This window comes from Telmatherina bonti (assembly GCF_933228915.1).
Source record: "Telmatherina bonti genome assembly, chromosome: 24".
In the NCBI taxonomy this organism is placed as follows: Eukaryota; Metazoa; Chordata; class Actinopteri; order Atheriniformes; family Telmatherinidae; genus Telmatherina; species Telmatherina bonti.
Window position 1 is genome coordinate 10,171,723 of NC_136633.1, and position 25,932 is coordinate 10,197,654.

Here is a 25,932-nt window from a genome sequence, read left to right on the forward strand (position 1 = left end):
GCTTTGTGGGCGTGCATGTGTGAGTGTTCAACCTGTGATCATGCAATCAAAGATCATCTGAGTGCTTGAAATGGGAGCGTGACCACGACCTAAGACGTAGGGGAGGAGCCCAGGGCCCAGCAGGCCCACCAAACACAGAGTCTAGGGAGCCAAAGCAGTGGAAGCTGCTGAGCCCAGAGCAGAGGAAGCCCCCCGGCGTGACGAGGCAGGGGCACAGAAGCGCGGGCTTAATGGAGAGCCAGCATCCCACAGGTCCCAAGACCACCTGTACCCCCCCCGGGCAAAGCCCCAACCAAGACCCAGTGGGCCCAGCCAGCCCGAAGCTAAACCACCATGTTCGTAGCCCAACCCCCCAACCCCCCACCAACCGCTCCCCATGACCCTCCCTATCCCAAACAAGGCCTAAATCCCCAACCCTCCAATCTCCATTCCCTCCTGCCCCCCCAACCCTCCCTCTCCCTTCCACCCCCCTTTTTTGATGCTAAAAGCAGCTGTGGTGGAGTTGGTTTTGTGAGGAAATCAGCACAAATAAAAGCAAACGAAGAAAACGTGTCATGGAAATTTGACTTTAAATGATCACCAAAACAGGTCTTTGTCTAAGAAAGTTTTATTAAAACAGCTGCAGATGTGGGAAGATGTTCACAATAACAAGATGAAGACCGCCGTCAGACTAATAAAGGGTTCTGACTAAACTTTTAACCTTGACTTGAGATGGGAGGGCTAATGGGCTTTAAACCCTTCCAAATGTCAAGAAACAGTCTGTCAGATTGTCCATTCATCCATCCATTCTCTGGTGCTTATCCGAGGTCGAGTCACAGGGACAGCTAAGCAGGGAAACCCAGACTTCCCTCTACCCAGCCACATTTTCCAACTCTGAGGGGGGATCCCGAGGCGTTCCCTGTTATGTTTGAGTGTTCTCCTAGGATCCAAACGCGGACACGGATCAAGATTCTGATTTGGATTTATTGGTTTTCTGTGTTGAGGAGGTAGTTAGCAGGTTGGCAGGCAGGCAAACAGGCAGTGAAGCGGGCAGGCATGATCCTCTGATCAGGAGAGCAGACAAAAATAGGTTAGATTGGCAAAAAGGCAAGTCAGATGATTTTGCAGATTTGGCCAAGAGCTGTTACCTCGAGGTGAATTACAATCTGGCGATGGCTGGATGACTGAGCTGGTCTTTTATCCTGCTGCCGCTGATTGCCTGATGAGAATCAGGTGAGGATTCCGTTGCTGGGAAACTGGACACACCCACACAGCAGGGCAGGCACCATAACATTCCCAGACCAGCCAAGAGATATAATCCCTCCAGTGTGTCCTGGGTCTTCCCCGGGGTCTCCTCCCAGAGGGACGTGCCTTGAACACCTCACCAGGGAGACATCCAGGAGGCATCCTGACCAGATGCCCGAGCCACCTCAACTGGTTCAGCTACTTCTTCACCACAACACACCGGCACAGAGTCCGCATCACTGCAGATGCAGTACCGATCCGTCTGTCGATCTCACAACCCCAAGATATTTAAACTCCTCCACTTGAGGCAAGACCTGACTCCCGACCCGGAGAGGGCAATCCACCCTATTCCGGCTGAGGACCATGGTCCCAGATTTAGAGATATTGATTCTCAACCCAACCGCTACACACTTGGCTGCGAATCGTTCAAGTGAGAGCTGGAGATCATAGCCAGATGACGCCAACAGGACCATTTCATCCACAAAAAGCAGAGACCCAATCCTGAGGTCACCAAACCGGATCCCCTCAACACTTCGGCTACACCTAGAAATTCTGTCCATATAAGTTATGAATAGAATCGATGATAAAGGGCAGCCTTGGCGGAGTCCAACCCTCACTGGAAACGAATCCGACTTACTACCGGCAATATGGACCAAGCCCTGACACCTGTCGTACAGGGACCAGACAGCTCACACAAAGGGGTTCGGTATCTCATACTCTCGAAGCATCTACCACAGGGACACGGTCGAATGACTGATTGGGCAAACTCCCATGCCCCCTCCAGGACCCCAAAGAGGGTATAGAGCTGGTCCACTGTTCTGCAACCAGGACAAAAACCACACTGAAATTTGACTATCCGACAGACCCTCCTCTCCAGGACCCCTGAATAGACCATTCCAGGAAGCCCGAGGAGTGTGATCCCCCTGTAGTTGGAGCACACCCTCCAGGGGGACCACCACCCCAGTCTGCCAGTCCAGCGGCACTGTCCCCAATGACCTTGCGATGCTGCAGAGACATGTCAGCCAGGCCAGCCCTACAGTACCCAGAGACTTAAGAAACTCCAGGCGAATCTCATCCACTCCTAGGGCCTTGCTGCGAAGTAGCTTTTTAACCACCTCAGCCATTTCAGCCCCAGAGATAGGAGAGTCCATCCCTGAGTCCCCCATCTCTACTTCCTCGTCGGAAGACATGTTGGTAGGATTGAGGAGGTCTTCGAAGTATTACCTCCACCGACCCACAACGTCCAAAGTTGAGGACAGCAGCTCCCCATCCCCACTGTACACAGGGTTGATCACCACAACAGGCACCAACGACCTTACGGTAACAGCTCCAGCTGGCTGTCTCAACAATAGAGGCACGGAACACAGCCCATTCGGACTCAATGTCCCCCGCCTCACTCAGGATATGTTTGAAGCTCTGCTGAAGGTGGGAGTTGAAGCTCGCTCTGACGGGGGACTCAGCCAGACGTTCCCAGCAGACCCTCACAACACGTTTGGGCCTGCCAGGCCTGACTGGCTTTTATACATATATATAATGTGTGTGTGTGTGTGTGTGTACCATCCTGCGTGAAACTGTTAAGATGTGTTCAGGTGAATCAGGTCACTATTAGTGCTGAGGTTTTCTGCCGATAATTCCTGCTAATTTTCACTTTTTGGATTCATAATCTTTCCTACGGCAGCTGAACATATCATAAGAAAGTGTCGCCGTGGTCACGTGTGGCAGCGGCATCCACACCTCCAGGCTGCAGTGTATGGTACTTTCTCAGGTTTCAGAAAACTGATATGATGTATGCAGTACTGACATAACCTCTGTTCCTGCTGTACAGCAGCTCAGTGCAGCTTCATCAGCAGAATAACACCAACTTTTCTAAATTGTTTTTCATAAACAATCTTCTCTGCTGGAGGAAAGTGAGATTAGATATGACGTCCACCTCCTGTTGAACTTTCAGATCCTCCGAACTTCTACATGAAATCCAACATTTAACTCTCAGATTTCTGTCATTTTTTATTCATAATGGTAGGTGTTTATTGAACCTTTTAAACTCAACGTTCCAAGCAAAACGACATATTTATCACTGGACCTGGTTCAGATTTCCCCAATGTCAACCACATACCTTGACCACTCCTGCAAATGCTCCCTGCATGTTATCCTCAGACAGGAATCTGCCACGTGCCTCAGGGTGTCTGGTTCCTGTGTGCATACGACTGGACTGTAATACCGTTTTTACCTGGTGTTTGGACAGATTTGTGAAGACACGAGAAGAAACATGTGGACAGATGTGTGTCACCTGTCATGGTCATGCTAACCTGGAGAATAAACTCAGAAATGTTTTTTTTTTCATTTGATAAAAAGAAATCTCATTTGATTCATCTCCCCCCATGCATTCTTCCAGCAGCTATATGTTCCATGTAACACAGATATTACCCACTGCACTTGAAGGTATCATTTGAGATTTAAAGCCTGTCTTGTAAAGTGAGAGGAAGCAGCTGCTGTTATTTAAAACATACGAGGCCGAGGCATCATCTCTGCCCCTCAGTAGCTTTCATCTCCTGAACATTTGAGGGTAAGAACCTCTTGGTTTTATCTCTGAAGCCTTCATGAAGACGCTTCAATCAGCAGCTTCACACTTTAGCTAAAGAAGACTCAGTTTGGGAGGTTTGAGGTTGGATTTAAAGAGCAGAAACTGACTGTAGAGGAGTCAGACTGAGTATTATTTATGGTTCTGAATGAAGCTCTCTGTTTTAATCAGAGTTGAAGACGAAGAGATGTTTCCTGTGTGTGGCCTGCTGATGCTGATGTGTCTCCACTGTGGACGACTCTGCAGCGGTGAGTTTTATCTTTGCGTTAATGCAGCTTCTGCTACATTTCAAAACAGTTAAGATGCTGCGTAAAATGTTAAAAAAAAAAAAAACCCAGAATACATCAACTTATATTTTATTCCCAGTAAAATGTAAAGAACATATCAGATGATAAAACTGAGACATTTTTATCATGGAAACGGTTGTGAATTTGGTGACAGCAACACATCTGTAAAAAGTATTTCCACTGTGATGTTTAGCATTGTTAGCATCTCCTCTGCTTTGAAAATATGTCTGTAAACATCTGGGAAGTGAGGAGACGAGTTGCTGGACTTTTAGGAGGGGAATGTTGTCTTGTTCTGGTCTGATCCAGGATTCTAGCTGCTCTACAGTCCTGGATCTTGTTGCAGGTTTTAGATAAAGTGATGGATGCTGGATATGGTTCAGCATCGTCTTGCTGAAATCTGCAATCTGAAAGAGATGTTGTCTGGATAGGAGCAGGTCAATCAGGGACCTCAAACTCAAACTCTGGTCCTTAAAGGCCACTGTCCTGCAGTTTTTGGTGTTTTCCTGCTCGAACACACAATTCAAATGAAGTGGCTCCAAGAGTTTCCAAGTTCTGCCCAGTGATCCACTACTCTGATTCACGCTAAACTGTGTTCACAGACAGGAATTTCTGAAAGTGTTTCTGAGGCCATGCAGGGATTTCCAGTTGAGAATCATGTCTGGTTTTAATACGGTGCTGCCTGAGGACCCCAAGATTACCAACGTCCAATTTCACCTTTAGCCTTTTGCCCTGCACTCAGAGATTCCTTCTGAATCTATTGATGACATTACTGTAGATGGTGGGATCTGTAAAGTTTCACAGCTTTATGTTGAGGAACCTTTTCAAAAAAAAATTTCTTTAGACCCAGTTAGTTCCAGACTGGTGAACCCAATCTATTTTCCCATCTGAAATGTTCCTTTTATTTATTTATTTTTTAAATGGGCTGCTGCTGTTTCTGTGCATTTCTTCGTGACGATACCAGTTCCATTTTGCATGTCAACCAGAGCCACTGGATGTGAGCTAAATCCGATTAGATCCACAGAAAACAGCTGAAAGTTGCAAACACGAATCCACCTTTAACTCCACACACAGTCCCTCCAGGATGTTGTATCATTTGTTTGTGATTGTTTTGACCTGAACTTTATTATTTTGCAGCAGGATTGGAGAGAAGTTGTGACAAATGTTGCTGTGGTTTTTATTTAGTTATCTAATTATTCTAATTACTAATTAATTTACAGTTAGTTTTTTCTTCCAAGAGCATCTGTAATTGAATTAAAATATTTCTATTTGTTACATTATGTAAGGGATAATGCCCGACGAGGTGTCTATTATCAGAAATTAATGGACGACGCGGGGGCGTGAATGGTTGCCTCCGCGAAGTCCATTAATTTCTGATAATGGAAACCGTGGAAGGCATTATCCCGCTTATACCATGGTCACTCACAAAGGAAATAATATAAGATCAATTAGTAATGTTTTTTTCTGTTAAAATAATGTTTTTCACAAGAAAGGGCAAAGCGGACTATTTAATGTCTTTTGTTGTGGCGTTTCCAAGGTAACTGGCTTTGAGAGCACCTGCAGCACGTTTGGCAGCAGATACTATCACAATAAATACCCATGTTGAGGTGCATCATTGGGTATGATGATGCGCCTCAGTCTGCACACTGCAGCCAGGGGTTATTGTGGGGAGCTCAGTTTGAATGAACGTGAGTGTGTGTGTGTGTGTGTGTGTGTGTGTGTGTGTGTGTGTGTGTGTGTGAGTGTGTGTGTGTGAGTGTGGGTGTGTGCGCACGGCGCACCGTCAGATGATTGAGTTTGAAAGATAAAAGTGTTGAACGGAAGTGCCGTCCCCCTCCTTTTAACGGATTCCAGTGAAAATATGATTATTTTCTACCTGAAATGCATATTTCTTCACAATATGAAGGAAATCGGGAAGGATGTTTATGTGATGTCTGACGTTGTCAGTCCAGATATTATTTCTACGCGTTTGTCACGAACATTTCTGTTGCCACGGTTACCAACTGCTGTTTGAGCCAGCGCACTGATTTAGAACTATTGGGCTTTTTGACAGAACTTTTTAAACTGGTGTCCAATATTACTTTTTAAACGACAACCTGCAGCCAATCAGAATCGAGTGTTCACCCAGACCAGGGTATAATGTCAATTAATTAAAATCCAAATTCTAATATTTCATCCTTCGACATTAAAATAATAGATAATAATCTTTCAGCAAAGTGAAGCTGTGACTCATTATCTGCAGCAGATCTGGATGCTCTCACCAGACTTATAATCACAAATCTTTACTTGTTCACTAGTGCCGAGCGGACACTGTTCGATTTTGAGGGGATTTCACCACAATTTTGCTGTCGCAGACCATGCTGCGTCATCAGGAGGTCGGAAGCTGTACAGTGTGAGAACACTCACGAGGAAGGATTAATTGCTGTTACGATCAAACTTCTGGCATGTCAGAAATTTTCGCCATCACTCGTACAGTGTGAGTGGTGTTACGTCACGATTCTATGTTCGCACCTAAGCAGAAGACACCGGTGGAGCTTTAAACAATGGCGGGCAACCCCAACTTCCGAAGTGTGCAGTGGACACTGTAGTGTTAGAGGGAATACATGAGCAGGAACCTAGAGTGATGTTGTTGCATGGGGGGACTAATAGAAAGGGAGCACCCAGTTGACTACACAAGCGTCTTGTCGTCTTTTACGAGTAGATCAGATTAGTAATCGATACGCCATATCGGCCACTGAACAGACACAGCTGCTAGAAGAGAGATTAGTAGAGCTATGGAGAGAACACGAAAATCTTTTTGATGTCTCCTCAGCCATTCACGTACCCAAGACCTTTTTTTTTTTTTTTTTTTTTCAGCGCACAAGACAGTGCACACAACTGCAACAATTTCCTGTCTGCTCGCCATCATGTTGTCAAGTGATTCGTCTCATCCGATCTCACATTTCAGACATTCTCCCCTGGCGTTTTGTGGTGGGAAAATGTTTACCATTAATTTCAGGCAGAACTCTGAGAAAGTGTCCTGCTCGGTCCTTGGTGGTGATTACATGCACCAAATGCTTCCAGTTTCTCTTCTTTTTCTTGTGTCTATGGCATCTTGCTGCCATCTACCCTTCGATATTACATATTTGATATTACCCTCTTCTTCACAAAGGCCTCCTCCATCCTATCTTCCCAGGGGAAAGCCAGCTCCAGCAGGACTACTTGCTTAGATGTTTCAGACACCAGAACTATGTCTGGCCTGAGTGTGATCTTCTGATGATCTCTGGGAGCTTGAGCTGTTTCCCTCGATTGACCTTCAGCTGCCATTCTCGAGCTGATGCCAACAGCCCCCCCACCTGGCTCCGGTGCTGCTGTGGCTTCTCCCCAGCCCTAACAAAGGCAATGGCTTGCCTTGTTGGGTGTTGGTATTTGCTGGTGGAAACCCATTAATGGATGACCTCTGATATGACCCTCAGAACTTGATTGTAGCGCCAGCGGTATTGTCCCTCCCCAAGTTTTCTCAGGCAACAGCACAAAATGTGCCCCAGCAATCTAGGTAAGAGAAGGCACAAAAGGGACTCGGCCAAGCCCCAGCAAAAGAGATTGGATGGACTTGGGAGTACATCATACACCGACTGGATGAGGAACTTGATCCAGAGTGGCTCAGATCTTCAAAGCTCTGTCCAAGATATTGTCCTGTCCACTACCTCCTCACATCGGGTCCATGCGCCCCGCTGCCACATACCAACTATCTGACAGTAGCGGACCTCCTCCACCCCTGCCCTGATCTCCTCTTGGATCCGTTTTTGTCTCTCTTTCCTTGGGACTGATTGTATTTAGGCCTCGGAATACTTCCGGATGCCACTGTTCCCACAAGCTTGTGGTGTCGCAATCGTGCTTCAGCTTGACTGACTGCCTCATGGGCCTTCCTCTTCCTGCCGGTTCTTACTTCAATGTCTGCTGAGGAGACTTTGTTGTCACTGGAGTCCCTATATATCAGCACCTCCCTTGCTCGGGTAACCATAAACTCCTCCGCCAGACTACTGAAGGGCAGTTTAAGCTTGTTGTTCTTTCCATACAAAGCAATGCTGCTGAGGCTCTGAGGTCATAAAAATGATAAAAATTCTTTATAATATATTTTGTGTCCTTTGGGTTTATGCTGTAAACAACTGTCAGTTGTTGTTATTAATAATTACATTGTAGTGGCAGGCTTGTTCAAAAAACATAGCGTCAATGTATGGTTTATTGATCGTAATCACCAAACTTGACTGTTGTTCTCATGGGGAACATTTTTCATAATGGGTTTGTGGTTTTATTTTTTTTACCCAGCATTTTGTTTACAAAGTGGCTACTTTAGAGGTGTCTATTTTTTTCTGATTTGGTGCAAGTCAAACACCAACTACCCGATAATGACATCACCTATTCTCGACCACTCAGAATTACAAAACAGCTGGAACACACCATGAATATGTAGCTAGAGACTGTATAGCTGAGGTTCTTAGGTTCAAAGACAGCAACCTCGGTCTGTCTAGACATGTATGGAGAAAATTCTGAATCATCTAGGTCTTCTTTTTTATTTGTAATCTGATTAAATGAATTGACTTAATCAGGCTCAATTGATAATTATAACTTATTATCATCTGCATGTCAAAGAAATGTATACATAGTAGAAGCATGTACAATGTGAGAAGAATCAGTCCAAGTACAGAACCCTGTGGAACGCCAAAAGTTTCACTGGTGTGTGAGGAAGACTCATACACATGAATAAATAGAAATCTATCAGATAAAATTGATTTAACCATTTAATACATTGTTTCCACAACATTGCACATCTATTTACAAGCTGTTTTCTAGAATATTCATAAGTGAGGATGGTATATTTGCAATTTTGCCACTTCAGTGGCTTTTTTGGAAGTTACCCAATGACCCAAATGAAGAATAAACTAATATAGTATAAAATATCATCCCTTCAATGGAGTGGCTTTTGCCCAAAAGATTGTTGGGATAGACTCCAGCTTCCCTGTGACCTTTAATTGGATAAATCAGTTAGGATAATGAATAAATGAATGAATATGTAATTCACATACATGTAAGTATCATACTTACCTCAGTGATAAACAGGACAACAGAATTATATTAATCTATTTTGATAGAATATTTCTATTATAAAAATATGGCAATATGTTATTTTATAAATATATTTTTATAGAATAAATACAAATAAACAAAATAAAAAGTCAAATAATGTTAAAGACAAAGAAAACTGTGTCTTTGCATGTGAAAACTTGAAGCATTGATATTTGTAATAATTCATGCATCAGAGGGTTTAATCTAACTGAACTTGACTGAAACTCTTCAAACTCATTATTTCTGTAGTTGAATTGAAACATTTTTTCAGGACTTATTGTAATAAATCAGTTTGTAATTGTGTTTCTGTATAAATGTCGATGGATGTCGATATAGAGTGAATTTATTTATCTATTTTCATGGCAAATCAGACATGCTACAGAACAAAATGGAATTAATGAATGGAAAGAGTAACAGAAATGGTAACTCATCGGTTTTTGCTGTTGATATGTCAGCAGTTATAGACATTTTTGTCTATGCCCACAACTACCACAATACACCAAAAGGTTACTCCACCACTCGGTGGCAGAAGACAGGTAACAGAATACAACGTGGTTTAGAGCAGTTTTCATCATTTAGTGATGACATAGGTCTCAGAAAGTGTACATATCAGATATAATATTTATTATTTTTTGAGTATGTCTGTTTTCTTCTCTGTTTATTAATGTTGTCTTTCCTCTTAAACATGTCCTGTTTTCTCCTGTAAGCTATTTATGTAATGCAGATCCTGAGTCTGACGGTGGACTATGGACATCCTGCTGTCCTGCAGTGTAACGGCTCGGCCTTCAAAGACATGGAGGGCAGTGTCCACTGGGAGCTGAATGGAAGAGACTTGGTGGTTCTGCAGGGAAAAGCTAAAGAACTTGAGCCGTATTTTAAGGTCAGTGCTTCCCTCTCTTCTATTTTCATGGTTGGCTGGTTTAGTTACTGACACTCTCATTTACCTTCAGAATGAAATTTGTGATAGAAACATTTTACTTTACTGGATGATGTAAACTTTAATCCGTTTCATCTGTCCTTCTATAGGAATCATGGGATGAATTAGCTAAGAAATATAAACAATGGTGAGGTAAAAGCAGAGAAGACATGCATGAATATTTGTTACGTGCAGTTTTTTTAGACCTTTTTGCATCACTTTATGGTATAAAAAACCTCTAAAAACTTTATATAACTGCTGACCATACAAAACCACATATGTAAATTCCCATGTTTCAAACAATATTATTGATGGCTTTCTCATGGGAACTGACAGTATCGATATATGTGCAAGTATTAGTATCGCTTGATACAAGCAAACAAAGCTATCAGTATGCATATCTCTATCTGATTTGGTATCGGTCACAGCAATACTTGCTAAAAGTAGTAGCATTGGCAAAATATCCCCTGGATTTAGTTGGTACCAGATTACTACCCATCTTTATTGTAAAATGTGTGTTTCACATGTGGACAGCTAACACAAGGGTGACATGTGAAACACATGCAAGCTCTGTTCAGACTTGACTGTTGTTGGAGTATTTTAGGTAGAAATGTTCTGCCTCCAAAAAGGTGTCCATGTATGAACACACCTTTGTTGCATGAAGAAATGGGAATAGGAAACGGGATTATCTGTATATTCCTGCGCTATTACAGAGATAACATTAATTATTGTTAACTGGAATCTGAACTTCCAGGATCGAGTCCATTTACCTTCAGATGAACAGCAACGGGAAGGGAACTGGTCCATGGTCCTCAGCCCAACAAGGCTCAGAGACTCCGAAGAGTACGAGTGCATCTGGAATGATGAAAAAGTTCTTTCTAGAGTGTCTCTCAAAGTCAGTGGTGAGTTACTGCTTTCATGGACTTGTTTTATTCTTCACACACACACAACTGTTTGTTCAAAGGTAAACAATATTCCGACACTATGGAGAGCCACACCTGCCATAACTCCCCACCTGAAACAAGCTAACGTTTCTACCCAACATATCTAGCTTGGCATGAAAATGGTTGTGGTTTTTGCAGCTTCTGGTGCATTTGCAACAAGAAGTAGCAGACCTTCTTAACATAATCATTTACAACTCCTGATGGAAAGCCATCACTCAACTCAATGTTGTCAGCCCATATGCTTTTAACTATGTGCACCTCTGATCACAGTACATATATAGATATATTGCAATTTATCGAACGCGCTGCTTTTATTGTGAAGCGAGCGGAAGTCACTGGGTAAGCCCGTGTGCAACTTCCTAGCTTTCTTTAAATACGAGGCCCACAGCGTTCTCAGGGGAGAATTGCTGGGCTGTAGTTGCTGGCTAAGGCTTCCAGACATATAAGTGTTTCGCTTTTAAATCTTTTGCACACTAAAAAACTTAATCCAAATTTAACTTAAAATCTACACTGTGTTTTTCATTAGGGACCGATGTGTGTGTATATCTGTGACATGAAAACGTGAAAAAAAATAATAAAATAAAGACAAAGAAGGAAGTGCCGGACTATTGTTTATTCTAAGGGTGCAACATCAACTCATCTTTATATAGAGAGCACTTTAAAAACAATCCAGACAGGACAATTTAGAATACGTAGAATAAGTGAATACAAAACTAAATAATACCAGATAAGAATAAAATAACCAGCCTCTCAGAATGATTTAAAAGCCAAAAAAAAAGATATTTTAAGAGATGATTTAAAAGCTGGAAATAGCGTGTTCTGTCTGATATGCAAAGGCAACTCATTCCACGGCCTAGGAGCAACAACTGAAAAAGCGTGGTCAATTTTTGACTTCTCCTTGGTCTTTTTGACAGTTGATCTGCTGACTGAAAAGAACAGGAAGGAACGTAGGGTTGGAGCAGGTCAGACAGATAGGAGGGTCCAAGACCATGAAGACATTTAAAAACATAAAGAAGGATTTTTAAATCGATTCTAAAATGAACTGGGAGCCAATAAGGTGAAGATAAAACTAGAGTTATGTGCTCTCGATTTTTAGTACAAGTTAAGAGTCGAGCAGCAGCGTTTTGAATAATCTTTAATGTCAGAAAAATTTGGCTGTCGTCTGCATAAAATTGAAATGAGATGCCATGTTTTCAAGGAATAGAGCCAAGAGGAAGTAGATACAAATAGAAAAGAAGAGAACCAAGTACAGAGCCTTGAGGTACTCCACATGTGAGAGACGCTGCATCAGACTCAGCTGCTCCAACATAAATGGCGAAACTTCTCTCTGATAGGTAGGACCTGAATCAATGTAAACACCACCCTGAATACCGACTCAGCTCTCCAGGCAAGACATGGTCCGCTTTGTCAATGGTAGCTGTTAGGTCCAACAGAATCACTCACGACGTGCTACTGAGAAATGTGTGTGTGTTTGTGGACTCAAAGCTACACAAGAATACTTTATTCATCCCCAAGGGGGGAAATTCAAGGTTCAAGAACAATTTGTCCAAGATTTAATGGACAGACATTAAACATTATGACAGATCACAGGTTTGAGACTCAGACCTCGCAGCCAGCTTTATCTTACAACAGATAAGAACAGAGGTACATTAGGATCAAGGGTAGAGGGCAAAACAGATACCACCAGACTGCGCCTCATAGGGGCGCAGTCTGGAGAGACAAAAAAAAACACCTCATGTACACATAAGCACTAATTCAGACATTAGACAACACACAGTCCAGGAGGCAGTGAGTCAAGGGTGAGTGTGGACCACCGCCAGGTGGCACAGTTCATGTGACGGGTGGAGGGTTTGGACAGACCGTCAGTGAACATTCTACTCCTTTCTCAGGGGGTTGCGCCGGCCCCAAGGCCTTTGGGGATGGCCAAATCCAGATAAGATTGATTATTTGGGTTTCAGGCCAGGATAATATTTTGCTCCCAGCCTTGAGTCCTTGATTGGTCTCGTACTGGCAGCTCCAAACAAACTGATGTTCGGTGGCAGGGGAAATCAATTCTGCTGACCAGCTCCGAAACCGCCGCCAGTTTGGGCCAGATTGGTATCCTGTTTGCGATCCAGCTCAATCATCTGTGCACTGCTTGCCCGGCATATTCTGCCACAGAATACAGGCAGCCTGCCAGTTGCTGCCTGTATCTTGTGTATCAGGTAGATCCACAAGATCCACTTCAAATCAGAAATCTGCCAGCTTCAACCACCAGAATCCTGATTACTATTATTCTGAAAGTGTAAACATTCTCCACATCCTCAATGGTCAGAATCGCCAGACACATTGGTCTCCACTTGGCCAATGAGTCCAGAACGTATCCAGCAGGATGCGTCCCATCAGGACATGTGGGCTCCCCTCTGCCCGATATCCGAGATGAAAGAATTTGATCGATTGCGTTGAGAGACCAGCCGATCAGATCCATGATATAAAAAGTTTGATGAATAAAAGATATAGAGGCACTGAGTCAGACAGGACAACGTTGCAGGGCAGAAAGGAGGGAAGAAACAGGAAGAAGCTAAGAGAAAAGTGTCCGCCACTGCCGGGAGCTAGAGAAGAACAGATATCTCATCTAACAAAGTTAGTTTGTTTCTACTGGCAAATTAACTTAGATGATAAAAAACATGGAGTAAGTTAAAATTACTGTAACATGTTATAGCATGGAGCTGTTAAATGACTAACAATAGTATTTTAGGTCTGTTCAGTTCAGCCAGGAATATTTTCTTTCCCTACAGTTTTGAATAGAAATTAAATTCAATGTATTTTTTTCCGATATTAATAGAGCCTGAATTTACGATATTACAATCTATTATTTGATTTAGTCATCCACCAAAGCCATTTGAATTCTAGAAATGTTGATTTTTGGGGCAAATATTATTATGTGACGAAAATGCAATTATTAAAGATCAGTTACAGAGCATATAGTTAATTACATTACTTTCTTTAATCATGTCCCAGTCATAGTATAAAATAAATGCATGAACAAACAGAGGTGGAAATAAAAATAGTAGATGTGAAATTTTAAAGATTAACATGGGGAAAATATGCAGAAAAACAAAAATAAACAAATGTAAATATAATGAATTTATATGGAAATAAAAGAATAGGTGAAAAAAATAGATGAATAAAAGGACAAACAAATAAAAATTGTACATATTTATTTATTTTTATTTAATTATCTATGGTTATAACAGGATTGGTCCTCCATTACGGTCAGAACTGAAAAGAAGATGAGGAAGATGTTCATTCTCAGTTTATCTTTTTAAACACATTTAAGTTCCATTAGTTCTGGTTCTTTCATGAGCTGCTCCACATCTTCAGAATCTGTTTGAACTGTTTAATCCTGATCATCTTCATCCTTTCAGACACAGTTTACATAAAGATGCAGCTGCTGAAATGCAGCTTGTATTCAGCTTTTTGGAGAAATGTTCTGTGTGTTCAGACAATGCTGAAACATCTTGACAGTTGAATCTTCTCTTTGCATTTGTTGCTGTACATCTGGACTCATGCTACAGAACCTCCCCTGATACGCAACATAATTGCAGAAGAAGGCATAGAGGTGACGCTAAGATGCTATCTTAAGCATCCCAGATCCTACTATAATGATGTGATGGTGCAGTGGACCATGGATGGCAAAAATGTATGGTATCCCACACACATATACACATAAAACACCCAATTCACATGTTTTGTTTTTTCTTTTTGCTTTACAAAGTCTGAGGCACAATCACTTTTTTTCATTATGCTATTAGTAAAGTGTTTAATCACCTATTTGAATATGTTTTTTTAAATCTTCAATTACAAAACCCCCCCAATAGATCCATAAAGTAGAAAACCACTGAAGTGGGGGTGACTATTAGTGACAGATCAGCATAAATTGGAAGCAGACAGAGACCTGGACCTGATAGTAGACATCAGGTACCAAAACCTTCCCTCCATAAAGCTGATACTGGTCTGGTTTGTCAGGTTTTTGTGTACATATTGTTGTGGATTTGACTGTAATGCTTTCACTTTGTTTACTTTACAGATACTAGATTCTAATCATGTGGTCTTTGAAGTCAATGATGAGGAGAGTTATATTGTTTTTAACGCAACAATGTCTGACAGTGGGACGTATCAGTGCTGGTCCAATTCTGTGTAAGTTTTGCTGTGCATGTTACATTCAGATTCTAACTCCATCACTAACTCCAATGTACAGATTCTACACATTTAGCTGTGTTGCTTATTCCACAAATACAATCCTAATAAGTTATAACATTGTTGCAAAGGTGACTAATCTCACATTACAACAATGTATAAAACAGAAGCAAACAGTTTTATTAAAGGAGAAAAATAACTGACTAAAATCAGAAAAACACCAGACCTCCACCAAGCAGCTCATTTCCACCTTATTGGGATTTCCAGCCAATGTTCTAGTCTTACATTCATTTTATATGGATACACAATCAGATTCCAAATACACTGATCATGAATCCACAATGTTTTGGAAATATTGTGGTGTTTGTTGGATGTTTTTTTTCCCTGGCAATGGTGAGAAGTTGTTCCTGTTCTGGTTGATATCCAGAATGATTCCTGGATTCAGATCTATCTAGTAAAACCTGTTGGGAACTTTTCTGACCATTTATTGTAGAGTGATGTACATATATATGGAAAATGGCCCAATCTCGTAAAGAATCCTTCACGACGTTCCTGGATCCAGACGGTGCTCCAGATCACTCCCAACATTTACTGGAATCCAAGTTAGACCAAGATCTGTTCTCAGAAAAACATCTTGAAAATCCCCACAGTAATTTCTAACAACAGACACATAAATGGCGAGAAAAACATAACCTCCTCGTGATTTTCTCGTAAGAGCTTCACTCTCAGACTGCAGGTTTACTTGAGGTTCCTTGAGGATGTAAAAGTAAAAGTTTGGTTTTCGGAAGCAGACCCTCTCTTTACCTTTAAGATCACTGGACTGGCTTTGTGACCCATGAACTAGTTTGCTTTTTGACCTCCTATTTATTGTAGATAACCATCTGCTTCATGATCGTAATTGATCCCACACTTGCTTAATTGACCAAAATAATATTTCCAATGGGCTGCACAGTGGCATGGTAGTTAGTACTGTGGCGTCACAGTGAGAAGGTCACTGGTTTGATCCTTGGCTGGGGCAAGGTTTGATCTGTGGCCTTTCTGTGTGGAGTTTGCATGTTCTCCTCCCACTGTCCAAAGACATGCATGCTAAATTATGGGGACTCTAAATTGCCCCTAGGAGTGAGCGTGAGTGGTTGTTTGTCTTTGTTTGGCCCTGCAATGGACTGGCAAGCTGTCCAGGGTGTACCCTGCCTTTCGCCCTAAGACTGCTGGGATAGGCTCCAGCTTCCCTGCGACCCTGAATTGGATTAAGCGGTTTGGAAAATGAATGAATATTTCCAATGTTTTTTGCGAGGTATTTATGAGTGTCCTGGTCTGTGAGTTCTGCCTCTGTTTGGTTTAGTTCTTGGTTTAGTTCCTGTTATGTTTCCTCTTTATTCTTTGGTGTTCAGTGGAGGATTTCTGGATGTTTTATTGAGCAGATTTGTGTATTCAATTGTTCTACCTGGTTTTCAATTTTTTGTCACACCTGTTCCTTATTTTTCATCATGTCTCGGCATATAATCTACCTAATTTCCTTTGTTCTCTACCAGATCTTTGTTATTTTTGTTACATAGTTTGTTTTTTTTCGTCACCTAAGTTTTGTTTGTTGTCAGTTTTAGGTTTAGTTCCTAAAGAATCCTACCCCTACATAGTTGATTGACAATATACCTCTTTGATTTCATGTTCACGTGTTTATCATGACTGCCTTGTGTATTTCGAGCTCGTCTGTAGCATCATTTTCTCACTTCCACAGGACATAACAATGTGTTTGCAAGTTGCAGTGGAAGTAGCCAGTAGGGGCAGTGGAAGGACCAGTATGATGATACGTGAATGCATCATTATGATGTGTTACTGCCGCTGCAAGTAAAAGACTAGTCTCCTGTATTGTCACCACTTTTATTGTTTTGTTATTGTTGTTGTTGTTGTTTTATGCTTGACAAATTCATCATCTCTGTCTAGTCTGAGTTGTCTAATGCGCCCCCTAGTGGAGTCCTCTGGTAACAAGAGAGTATATGAATAATTGCACTCACAGCAAAGCTGGTTGGCTTTGTAAATATGAGATTAAAAAGCAAGTATATTCCTCTTGTTTTAATAGATTTTAATAAGATCCTGTGTTACCATTACTAACCATTATGATTTATCTTTTATAGGGACTTTCATGACCTCATCCTTGGAATACCAGACAATATCAAACTGACTGTGCTGAGGATAGACCCCGATTATGGTAGTTATTCTGATACACTATGTGGTATTACTGCAGATACCAGTTCAGCTGCTTGTTTTACAGTGTTGTAATAGTTTAATTCCTTACTTTACCTTTTCATGTAGATATGGACAGTGACAGGACCACTCGGGAGTCCTCGTACTGGACAGAAGCCATTCACACTACACCTGATTTTCTGGAAGGATCCAGTTGGCAGATGGAAGGTGAACATCAGTAAACACTGCAGATATAATTGGAATTTTATTATTATCAGTATTTTAAATAGCAGAAAACCAAACTAATAATGTGTGTTTACTTTATATCACTGATCCCAGATCAGACTGTGATTATACAATGTTGCATATCTGTAACATGAACACAGCTCTGGCATATAGACCATACACACAGATACACTACCTCCCCACCACCTCCTCCATCTTTATCACAATTACAGCAAGGTCTACTCCAGCCGGGTTACCCTCCATTTTATCTGGTCCACCTTTGCCAATATTGGGTTTAACCCCATTTTTTCTCCAGAACTTCCTTAATTCTTAGTCTCATAGATTCAACAAGATGTTGGAAATATTCCTCAGAGATTTCGCTCCATGTTAAAATGAAGCATCACACAGTTGCTGCACATCCATGAAGAGAATCTCCCGTTCCACCACATCCCAATGCTGCTCTGTTGGACTGGGATCTGGTGACTGTGGAGGTCGTTGGAAGACAGTGAACTCATCGTAATGTTGGGCAAAACAGTTGGAGATGATGTGAGCTTTGTGACATGGTGCATCATCCTGTTGGTAGTATCCATCAGAAGATGCTACACTGTGCTTATAAAGGGATGGACATGGGCAGCAGCAATACACAAGTAGGCTGGTGTATAAAACATGCCAAGTTGGTACTAAGAGAACCAAAGTGGGTCAGGAAAATATGCCCCACACCATGACACAATCAGCAGCCTGAAGCATTGATAAAGGGCAGGATGGATCCACGATGTTTCCACCAAATTCTGATTGCCCATCTGAATTCTGCATATCGTAGTTGGAACCAAGCATATACAGGCGGCTGAAATGAGTTTCCTCCGCAGGATGGCCGGGCTCTCCCTTAGAGATAGGGTGAGGAGCTCGGTCATCCGGGAGGGGCTCAGAGTAGAGCCGCTGCTCCTCCGCATTGAGAGGAACCAGTTGAGGTGGCTCGGGCATCTGGTCAGGATGCCTCCTGGACCTCCCTGGTGAGGTGTTCCAGGCACATCCCTCTGGGAGGAGACCCCGGGGATGACCCAGGACACACTGGAGGGATTATATCTCTCGGCTGGCCTGGGAACACCTCAGGATCCCCCCGCAGAGTTGGCAAATGTGGCTGGGGAGAGGGAAGTCTGGGCTTCCCTGCTTAGGCTGCTGCCCCCGCGACCCGACCCCGGATAAGCGGCATGAAGATGAAGTAGTTGGAACCATTGCTTTTTTCCCCTACTGTTGCCTTTTTATCTCCAACCATTGTCTTCTGATCTCTGCCATCAACAAGACATTTTGGTCCAGACAACTGCTGCTTACTAGATATTTTCTCTTCTTCAAACCATTCTCTGAAATGGTTGGAAATACTCAGATCAACAACCATGCCATGTCAAAAGTCTTTTAAATCTCGTTTCTTCTTCATTCTGATACTCAGTTTGAACCTTAGCAAGTCGTCTACATCATTGGATGCGTTCAGTTGCTGCCAAGTGATTGGCTGATTAGATATTTTTGTTAACAAATAGTCAAACAGGTTAGCCTAATTAAGTGTAAACTGAGTGTCATCCTCTAAGTGCAGCCTTAGTTTACCCCAAGGAGGCACGTCTATAATATTTCCAACAAGAGGCATCCACATGGTCAGAAATCCAGACCACCTCAGCTGGCTCTTTGACTCTGTATGGAGCAACGACAGCTCTGCTCTGAGGCCCATTCGGATAAAGTAACCATCAGAGGAACATCAGAGTTATTCTTCCTGCTAATTCCCACATCTCATGGCCATGGAGTAGATCCCTCATCTGCAATTAAGAAATTGGTCTCACTGTGAAGTGTATGTGAGACTGAAGTTACATAACCGTCAGCAGGTGGTTAACATGATGAGTCAAATCTGGTCTTGATTCTTCCATCACGTAGTGGTAGTGTCCCTGTTGTTGTTTATGGAACCTGATGCTATAAGAGGAATATAATTTGACAAACATTTCACTCGAGTGAATTATTTCGACTGAAAGGTTCTTCAAACGTGTAATGATGCAGCATTCAGGAACAACTGGGAAATCTTTCTGACTTTGGAATGTAAACCAAAGAAAAAGAGTGAGAGAGATTTTACAATCCAAAACACCCAGCTTTACCTTTTCACACAGATGTGGACACTCAGACACCCATCACAGAGGACTGGGCTGGAACCACACTGACTACATCCTGGACCCAACAAGTGACCACTGTGTCTACCACTGATTCTCCACCTGATTTTCTACCTCCACAGCCGGAAGAGCCAACTCAGCTGATCGAAGGTGAATTCAGTCATAAAAAACATTAAAGGTCCAGTGTGTAAGAATTACTGACATCTAGTGGTGAAGATGGACATAACAATTTCTTCAAATGACAAGCACATTTGTGAATGTACAGTGGCCGTCAGTGACCAAAATGAATCAATATAAGCGCATTTTCATCTGAGTTTATGCAGTTTCTTCAGGTCCAATGATGGTAGCACAATCCGAAAACTACTTTTGTGTATTTGAAGGTGTTGCTTCTCCTAAACGATTCTCCAGCTCCCATCAAACACAGCCAGTACTGCGGTTTTACAGCACACTGAGTGATTTCCCCATTCAGAGACACTGTGTTAAAAATAGTGGCACAGATATGATCATTTCCATGGATGTGGACCCACAGAAAGCAGATAAAAAAGACTCGTTCTCAGACAAATATGTGGTTTTACATCAGACCCTTCATTTTGTCACTTAAGGAGAAAAACCTGCGTTGAAACTAAATTGAATTCCATGGCATCAGTAGTGATTGTAGCCGCTGCCCTGAAATGATTCGAAAGAAAACTGCAAGACATATTGCAACAATGGCCAGGTGAAAGAAAAGAGAAAAACACTTATTTTTTTATGTATTTGTGCATTTACATGCTAAAACTGTGGCCTAAAAGAAGTTAGATTGAGAAAATTGTGGCAAGTTTAATGTGGATCACATCATTATAAAGTGTGAACTCTAACAGCAAAGTGTCATTGAAACTGTGATTGTGACAAAACTGTAAATAAGAAAATGCTCTTTCAGACGGCAAAAGTTTAAACTTTTGAGATTCGTTTAAACTTTAAAATTAGTTTCCACATGAAAATATGCCTTAATAGTAGAGCTCCAAAGTTGATTTTATTATTTATTTAATTCCACAGATTTTCATGATTTTTCATTAACATCTTGTGATTAATCGCTACCAAAAGTCATAGCAAATTTCAATTTAGGTTTATTTAGATAGTACAAGAAGTGAGAAGGAATGTGGTTTAAAAGGTTTATTAGGGTCATACATCTGTAATTTCCAACTAAAAGCATTTCTGAATTTAATGTTTTCTGCATTTCCAATGCTTGCAGTTGTTCATGTTAACAATGTGTTTCAGACTGGTGAAGATGCAGCTGTTTGAAATTAAATGAAATGAAAAATAATGAAAAAATACTTTATTAATCCCCAAAGGGAAATTCAATTTTCAATTGAATTCAATTTCAATTCAATTTCAAGTTCAATTTCAATTCAAAATTCAAATTCAAGTTTGCTCTGGTTTCATGTTTAATGCTTGAACTTTTACAACTTCACCTGTTGTATGTTCATGTAAATCAGTGACTGAGTATCAACCGGAGGAGACCCCTGAGGTGAAGGTGACATCGGCTCCTTATGAAGGTGAGCTGCTTCCTACAAAACAAATCAATTTTCTCTAATTTAATGACTTCCATATATATACATATATATATATATATATATATATATATATATATATATATATATATATATATATATATATATATATATATATATATATATATACTTCCAAGTTTCACTGACATGTCCTCAACAGCATGAAGTGAAGACTGAATTAAAAGAATTTAAAAAAAGAAAATTGCTATTTGTCTCTTAGTCAGCGTATGGTGGTTTATTTTCATTTATTTTTAAACAGTAACATGTACAACGGAAAGGATACTAACAAAAATCAGAATATTTACGATGTCCTATTTATAAATATTTCTCCTTTGTTGGTTCTAGTCCTAAACTTTAGATAATCACATAGAATATAATTCAGATATTACACAGGTTAAGACATTTTGCTCGAAGGTATATTATTATTATTAAACTGTTGTTGTTAGGCATGATATTTAGCAATCTTCTCTCACAAAAATGACTGCAGGTTTATTTTCCCCTTTTCTATAAAGCAAAGCTCTGGATCAGATCTGTTGCTGATAATACAGCAACAAAAAAATCATTTTTTGGTCTAAATTGTCACCAAAACAAACAAGATAAGAGTAGAATCACAGCTGCACTAAATGCTACCTGAATTTACCGTAGATGCCAACATGTCAGAGATGACCCATGATGCACAGCAATGACGTGATATTCCCATTCCCTATTGACGTAATTTTTTACAAACAAGCCCACCGCCAGAACGTAATCATCATTAATAACTAACCTGTTAGTTATTAACTGAGTTTTCAGCTCAAAATTCTTTGAAATCCGAATTTCTTCTTTCTTCTTCTCCTTGATGATCTCAGAAAGTAGAAGTGAGATGATCTCAGTGTTATAATGTTTAACACTCATCAGACATATGAGTGGCGCTGTTTTTATCACCTAAATGCATGTTTGAGCTTTCCCACATTCTATACGTTCGGCTTCCATGCCAACGGAAACAATAGGCCTTAGAGAATTTTTTCTACTTCAAAATTTTAGTGACGTCCCGAGGGAGGGATTTAGTGATTGGTCATATTCTTTAGGTTGTGCAAATTCACGAGGAGAAAGCCACGCCCACCTTCACTGCTCAGTATAACTACTCCTAGCAGTTGACCAATCAGACGCAGCCTGCAGGACAGAGGGCGGAGCTTTCTCTGTTGGCTTGTTTCTGGCAGAGGCTGATCTGAGAGGATCAATACAAAATAAATGAAGGGGTTTGGGAAAAATGCTTGATTATTTCTTGCTGTTCTAGATTTGCATATTAAAATAAATAAGACTGAAATGAGCAGAATAGAGATACTTTAATGGATAGTCTTTCTTTATCTCTCCTCAGGTGACCAGTTGGAGACATTCCCCTGGATCCGGATTGGACTGATAGGTGGAGTGTTGATTCTCACGTCGGTGGTCATGTGTGTTCTGGGAGCTCTGCGACAAATATAAACAGGTTTATTCCAACAATGCCCTTCAGCTGAACTACAAACCAGAATCTGATCACAATAAAATAAGTCGACAGAACTTCATAAACTAGACAGATTTCTTTGCTTCGGACCTGAAGGGTTCTGGTGTAGACGTGGAAGAGATACTACAAACTAAAATGTCTCAAAAATGCACAAAACCAGGAACTTTGTGTTTATTTCCGTCTCGTTTGTGAAGTGTTTGCATGATGTTCTGACAGCTACTTGTTCACGGTCCAGAACACGTGACTGATGATTGTGATGTTCATGTCTGAAATTTCTGTGTGCTGGTTGAATAATGACATGCAAAACCTTTCGTAGAGTCTCATGGGAAGTGGCAAATGGACAGCCTTGGATGGACAGCTGTAGACGTGGCAGGATGACTGTACATGACGTGTATTAACAGAATGTGATACAGTATCCAGCAGCGTAGCTGACGTCCAATCAACCCAACATCTGAATATCTAGCCAATATTGCAAACCGCATACCCATTTACAGTTCTTCTAAAATTTTGACAAAGATTTGCAGGTTTTTTCATTGAATGATGTTTATACCAGGTAGTCAGGTAGCATCCTTTCGAGGTTTTCCACTTGTTGTGGAGGATTTTTCACAGCTTTCCGAAGCCCTTCTCCCTCATTTCTCTTTCTAACTCCTTATAAAACCCCACGTTTGCTATCGCCCTACGATGGACCGGTAACCTGTCCAGGGTGTACTCTGCTTCTCGCCCAAAGACTGTTAGGATACTGCGACGCTTAATCTGACTAAGCAGTTCGGATACTGAATGAATGAATGAAAAAATGAATGAATGGCCTATGGTCATGAGCTGTGGGTTGTGACCAAAAGAATGAGATCTCGTATACAGGCGGCTGAAATGAGGTTCCTCCGCAGGGTGGCCGGGCTCTCCCTTAGAGATAGGGTGAGGAGCTCGGTCATCCGGGAGGAGAACAGAGTAGAGCCGCTGCTCCTCCGCATCAAGAGGAACCAGTTGAGGGGGCTCGGGCATCTGGTCAGGATGCCTCCTGGACCTCCCTGGTGAGGTGTTCCAGGCACGTCCCTCGGGGAGGAGACCCCGGGGAAGACCCAGGACACGCTGGAGGGATTATATCTCTCGGCTGGCCTGGGAACGCCTCGGGATCCCCCCCGCAGAGTTGGCAAATGTGGTTGGGGAGAGAGAAATCTGGGCTTACCTGCTTAGGCTGCTGTCCAAGCAACCCGACCCCGGATAAGCGGCAGAAGATGGATGGATGAATGAATGATTCCTATCAAGGATGAAAGATGTATTTTAATTTCCATCTTTTGTAAAAAGATTTCTGTCTCCCCTCCGTCCATCGATACAGCGTCATCCTTAGCTGAAATGAACTAGTCAAGTCATCCCCTACGTCACGTTGTGACATATAAATGCAAAAAAAAAAAAAAAAGTTTCTATTATAATTTTACAACACACTTCTATATCTACAAGTCTAAAAAACCACCTCACGAGAGCATAAAAACATTACAGAAATATTTGAGAGGTTTTATTAAATGTGGGTGTTTCCATTAGCAGGCTTTTATTGCAATAATTATGTTTGGAAACGCAGCTGCTGTTTCTGTCTAAATAGGTTTGAAACGCAGAAGATCCTTCCAGAAAGAAACCATCATCCATCTGATTTAATTATTCAGCTTATAGACATATTATATAACAGAATGTAAAGATATGCAAAGGCGACATTGTGCAAATGTTTGCGTATTTGTTTTCTACAAACTGCATCAGAAGAAACGCTGAACGTGCATGGCGTATGTCTTTCTTCAACCAGCTTGGGTAAGGACCTGTTACGTTACCATGGTGCTTTTTTTTTTTTTTTTTTTTTTTTTTTTTTTCATTTACTAAACTAATCACACAAGATGTTTTAATGAGTTTGTTTGATAGAAACGGCAGCTGTGTGAAGAGGCTGGAGATGTTCATCCAACTAGAGAGAAATATTAAACATCAGCAAGTGTTACTGTAGGATCCATAATGGAGGTCACTGTACGCGTAAACAGCTCAAGTAACTCTGAAAGCGCTCCTCTTTTATATAGATTATAGATTTCAGGAATGTTTGATCTCTCATACCTCAGTTTCTCTAAACTTCCTCCAGCTTCTGTTTGCTGGGGAATTTTCCTCATGCGTTTCTCATGGATCAGATCATTGTTCTTCTCTGTCAAGCATCCAATGTGTTAACTATTAAAATAAGCGACTGTTTCCTTGTGTTACATATTTACTGTGACAAAAACACTCTGACGGCTACAGATTCCTGCTGTGTAACAGATCCTGCTCAGAATACTCCGTCTGCATGCAATACTTCATCTACAGAACGTGTTTTTCCTGCACAATAAAACAAGAAATGGCAACTTTTATTTTGTATACTTTCATTATTGTTAGAAATGTATTTAATTATTTATTATTGTCATTATTTATGATTGTTGTTGTTATGATCTATATGCTTCTAAATTAATGTCATAATTATAACTTCCACAACCCTGTTCGTACCAGTAAGAAGTAAAAACGGAATAAAAAGCTAAAGAAATCTTTCAGAATAATAAATAAATAAAAATATACTATTTTAAGTATATTTTTATTCACTGTAGCTGAAGGATATATTTATTTATATCCTATATATATTATTTCCTATATAGGAAATAATATATATAGGATATAAATAAATATATCCTTCAGCTACAGTGGACTCGTTTTGTGAAATAAAAAGCCTCGTAAAAAGCCCAGGGACAATCAGCAGGCGACCCCATGCACCAGGTTAAATGGATTTTCCTGCAGGCTGTAATGATGCTGAGTGTCCACCAGAGGGTGACACTGCTCTGTTCAGAGGAGCAGAAGAGCCATCATGAAATCATGGACATGGGTCCAGCCACTGGAGTTCCTGCAGATACAGCTGCCAGAACACAAATCTGCTGATGTTTCACACCTGATTGTTTTTGCCATCATGACTCAGTCACCTCACCTGAGGGAAAAACTCTGCAGATCCCAAACCGACTCTGAGAGTCCAAATCAGGGGTGTCCAAACTTTTTGCCTCCAAGGACCAAACTGAAAATGATCCAGTGAGCCAGGGGCCAAACGCTGCAGTTTTAAGGATGAAACACGAGAAAATGC

General features: G+C 41.3%; 1 protein-coding gene across 1 annotated transcript; it reads left to right on the plus strand.

Moving 5' to 3' along the window:
- Positions 1 to 3,978: 3,978 nt before the first annotated feature.
- On the plus strand, positions 3,979 to 23,818 carry LOC306773731 (uncharacterized protein). The gene is made up of 10 exons (XM_079263629.1): positions 3,979 to 4,050; positions 9,900 to 10,072; positions 10,863 to 11,010; positions 14,610 to 14,734; positions 15,122 to 15,231; positions 17,364 to 17,437; positions 17,542 to 17,640; positions 19,782 to 19,931; positions 21,254 to 21,313; positions 22,686 to 23,818. Exons 1-10 carry the CDS (start codon positions 3,990 to 3,992, stop codon positions 22,790 to 22,792), a joined length of 1,107 nt encoding a protein of 368 aa, XP_079119755.1. The 5' UTR covers positions 3,979 to 3,989; the 3' UTR covers positions 22,793 to 23,818.
- Positions 23,819 to 25,932: the final 2,114 nt, after the last annotated feature.

What these genes read in the sequence shown, in the direction of transcription:
- LOC306773731 (XM_079263629.1), top strand. Translation starts at nt 3,990, where the DNA reads ATGTTTCCTGTGTGTGGCCTGCTGATGCTGATGTGTCTCCACTGTGGA. An exon ending in AACTTGAGCCGTATTTTAAG is followed by an intron (nt 10,073 to 10,862) that starts GTCAGTGCTTCC and finishes CTGAACTTCCAG; the next exon opens with GATCGAGTCCATTTACCTTC. An exon ending in GGACCATGGATGGCAAAAAT is followed by an intron (nt 14,735 to 15,121) that starts GTATGGTATCCC and finishes TTTACTTTACAG; the next exon opens with ATACTAGATTCTAATCATGT.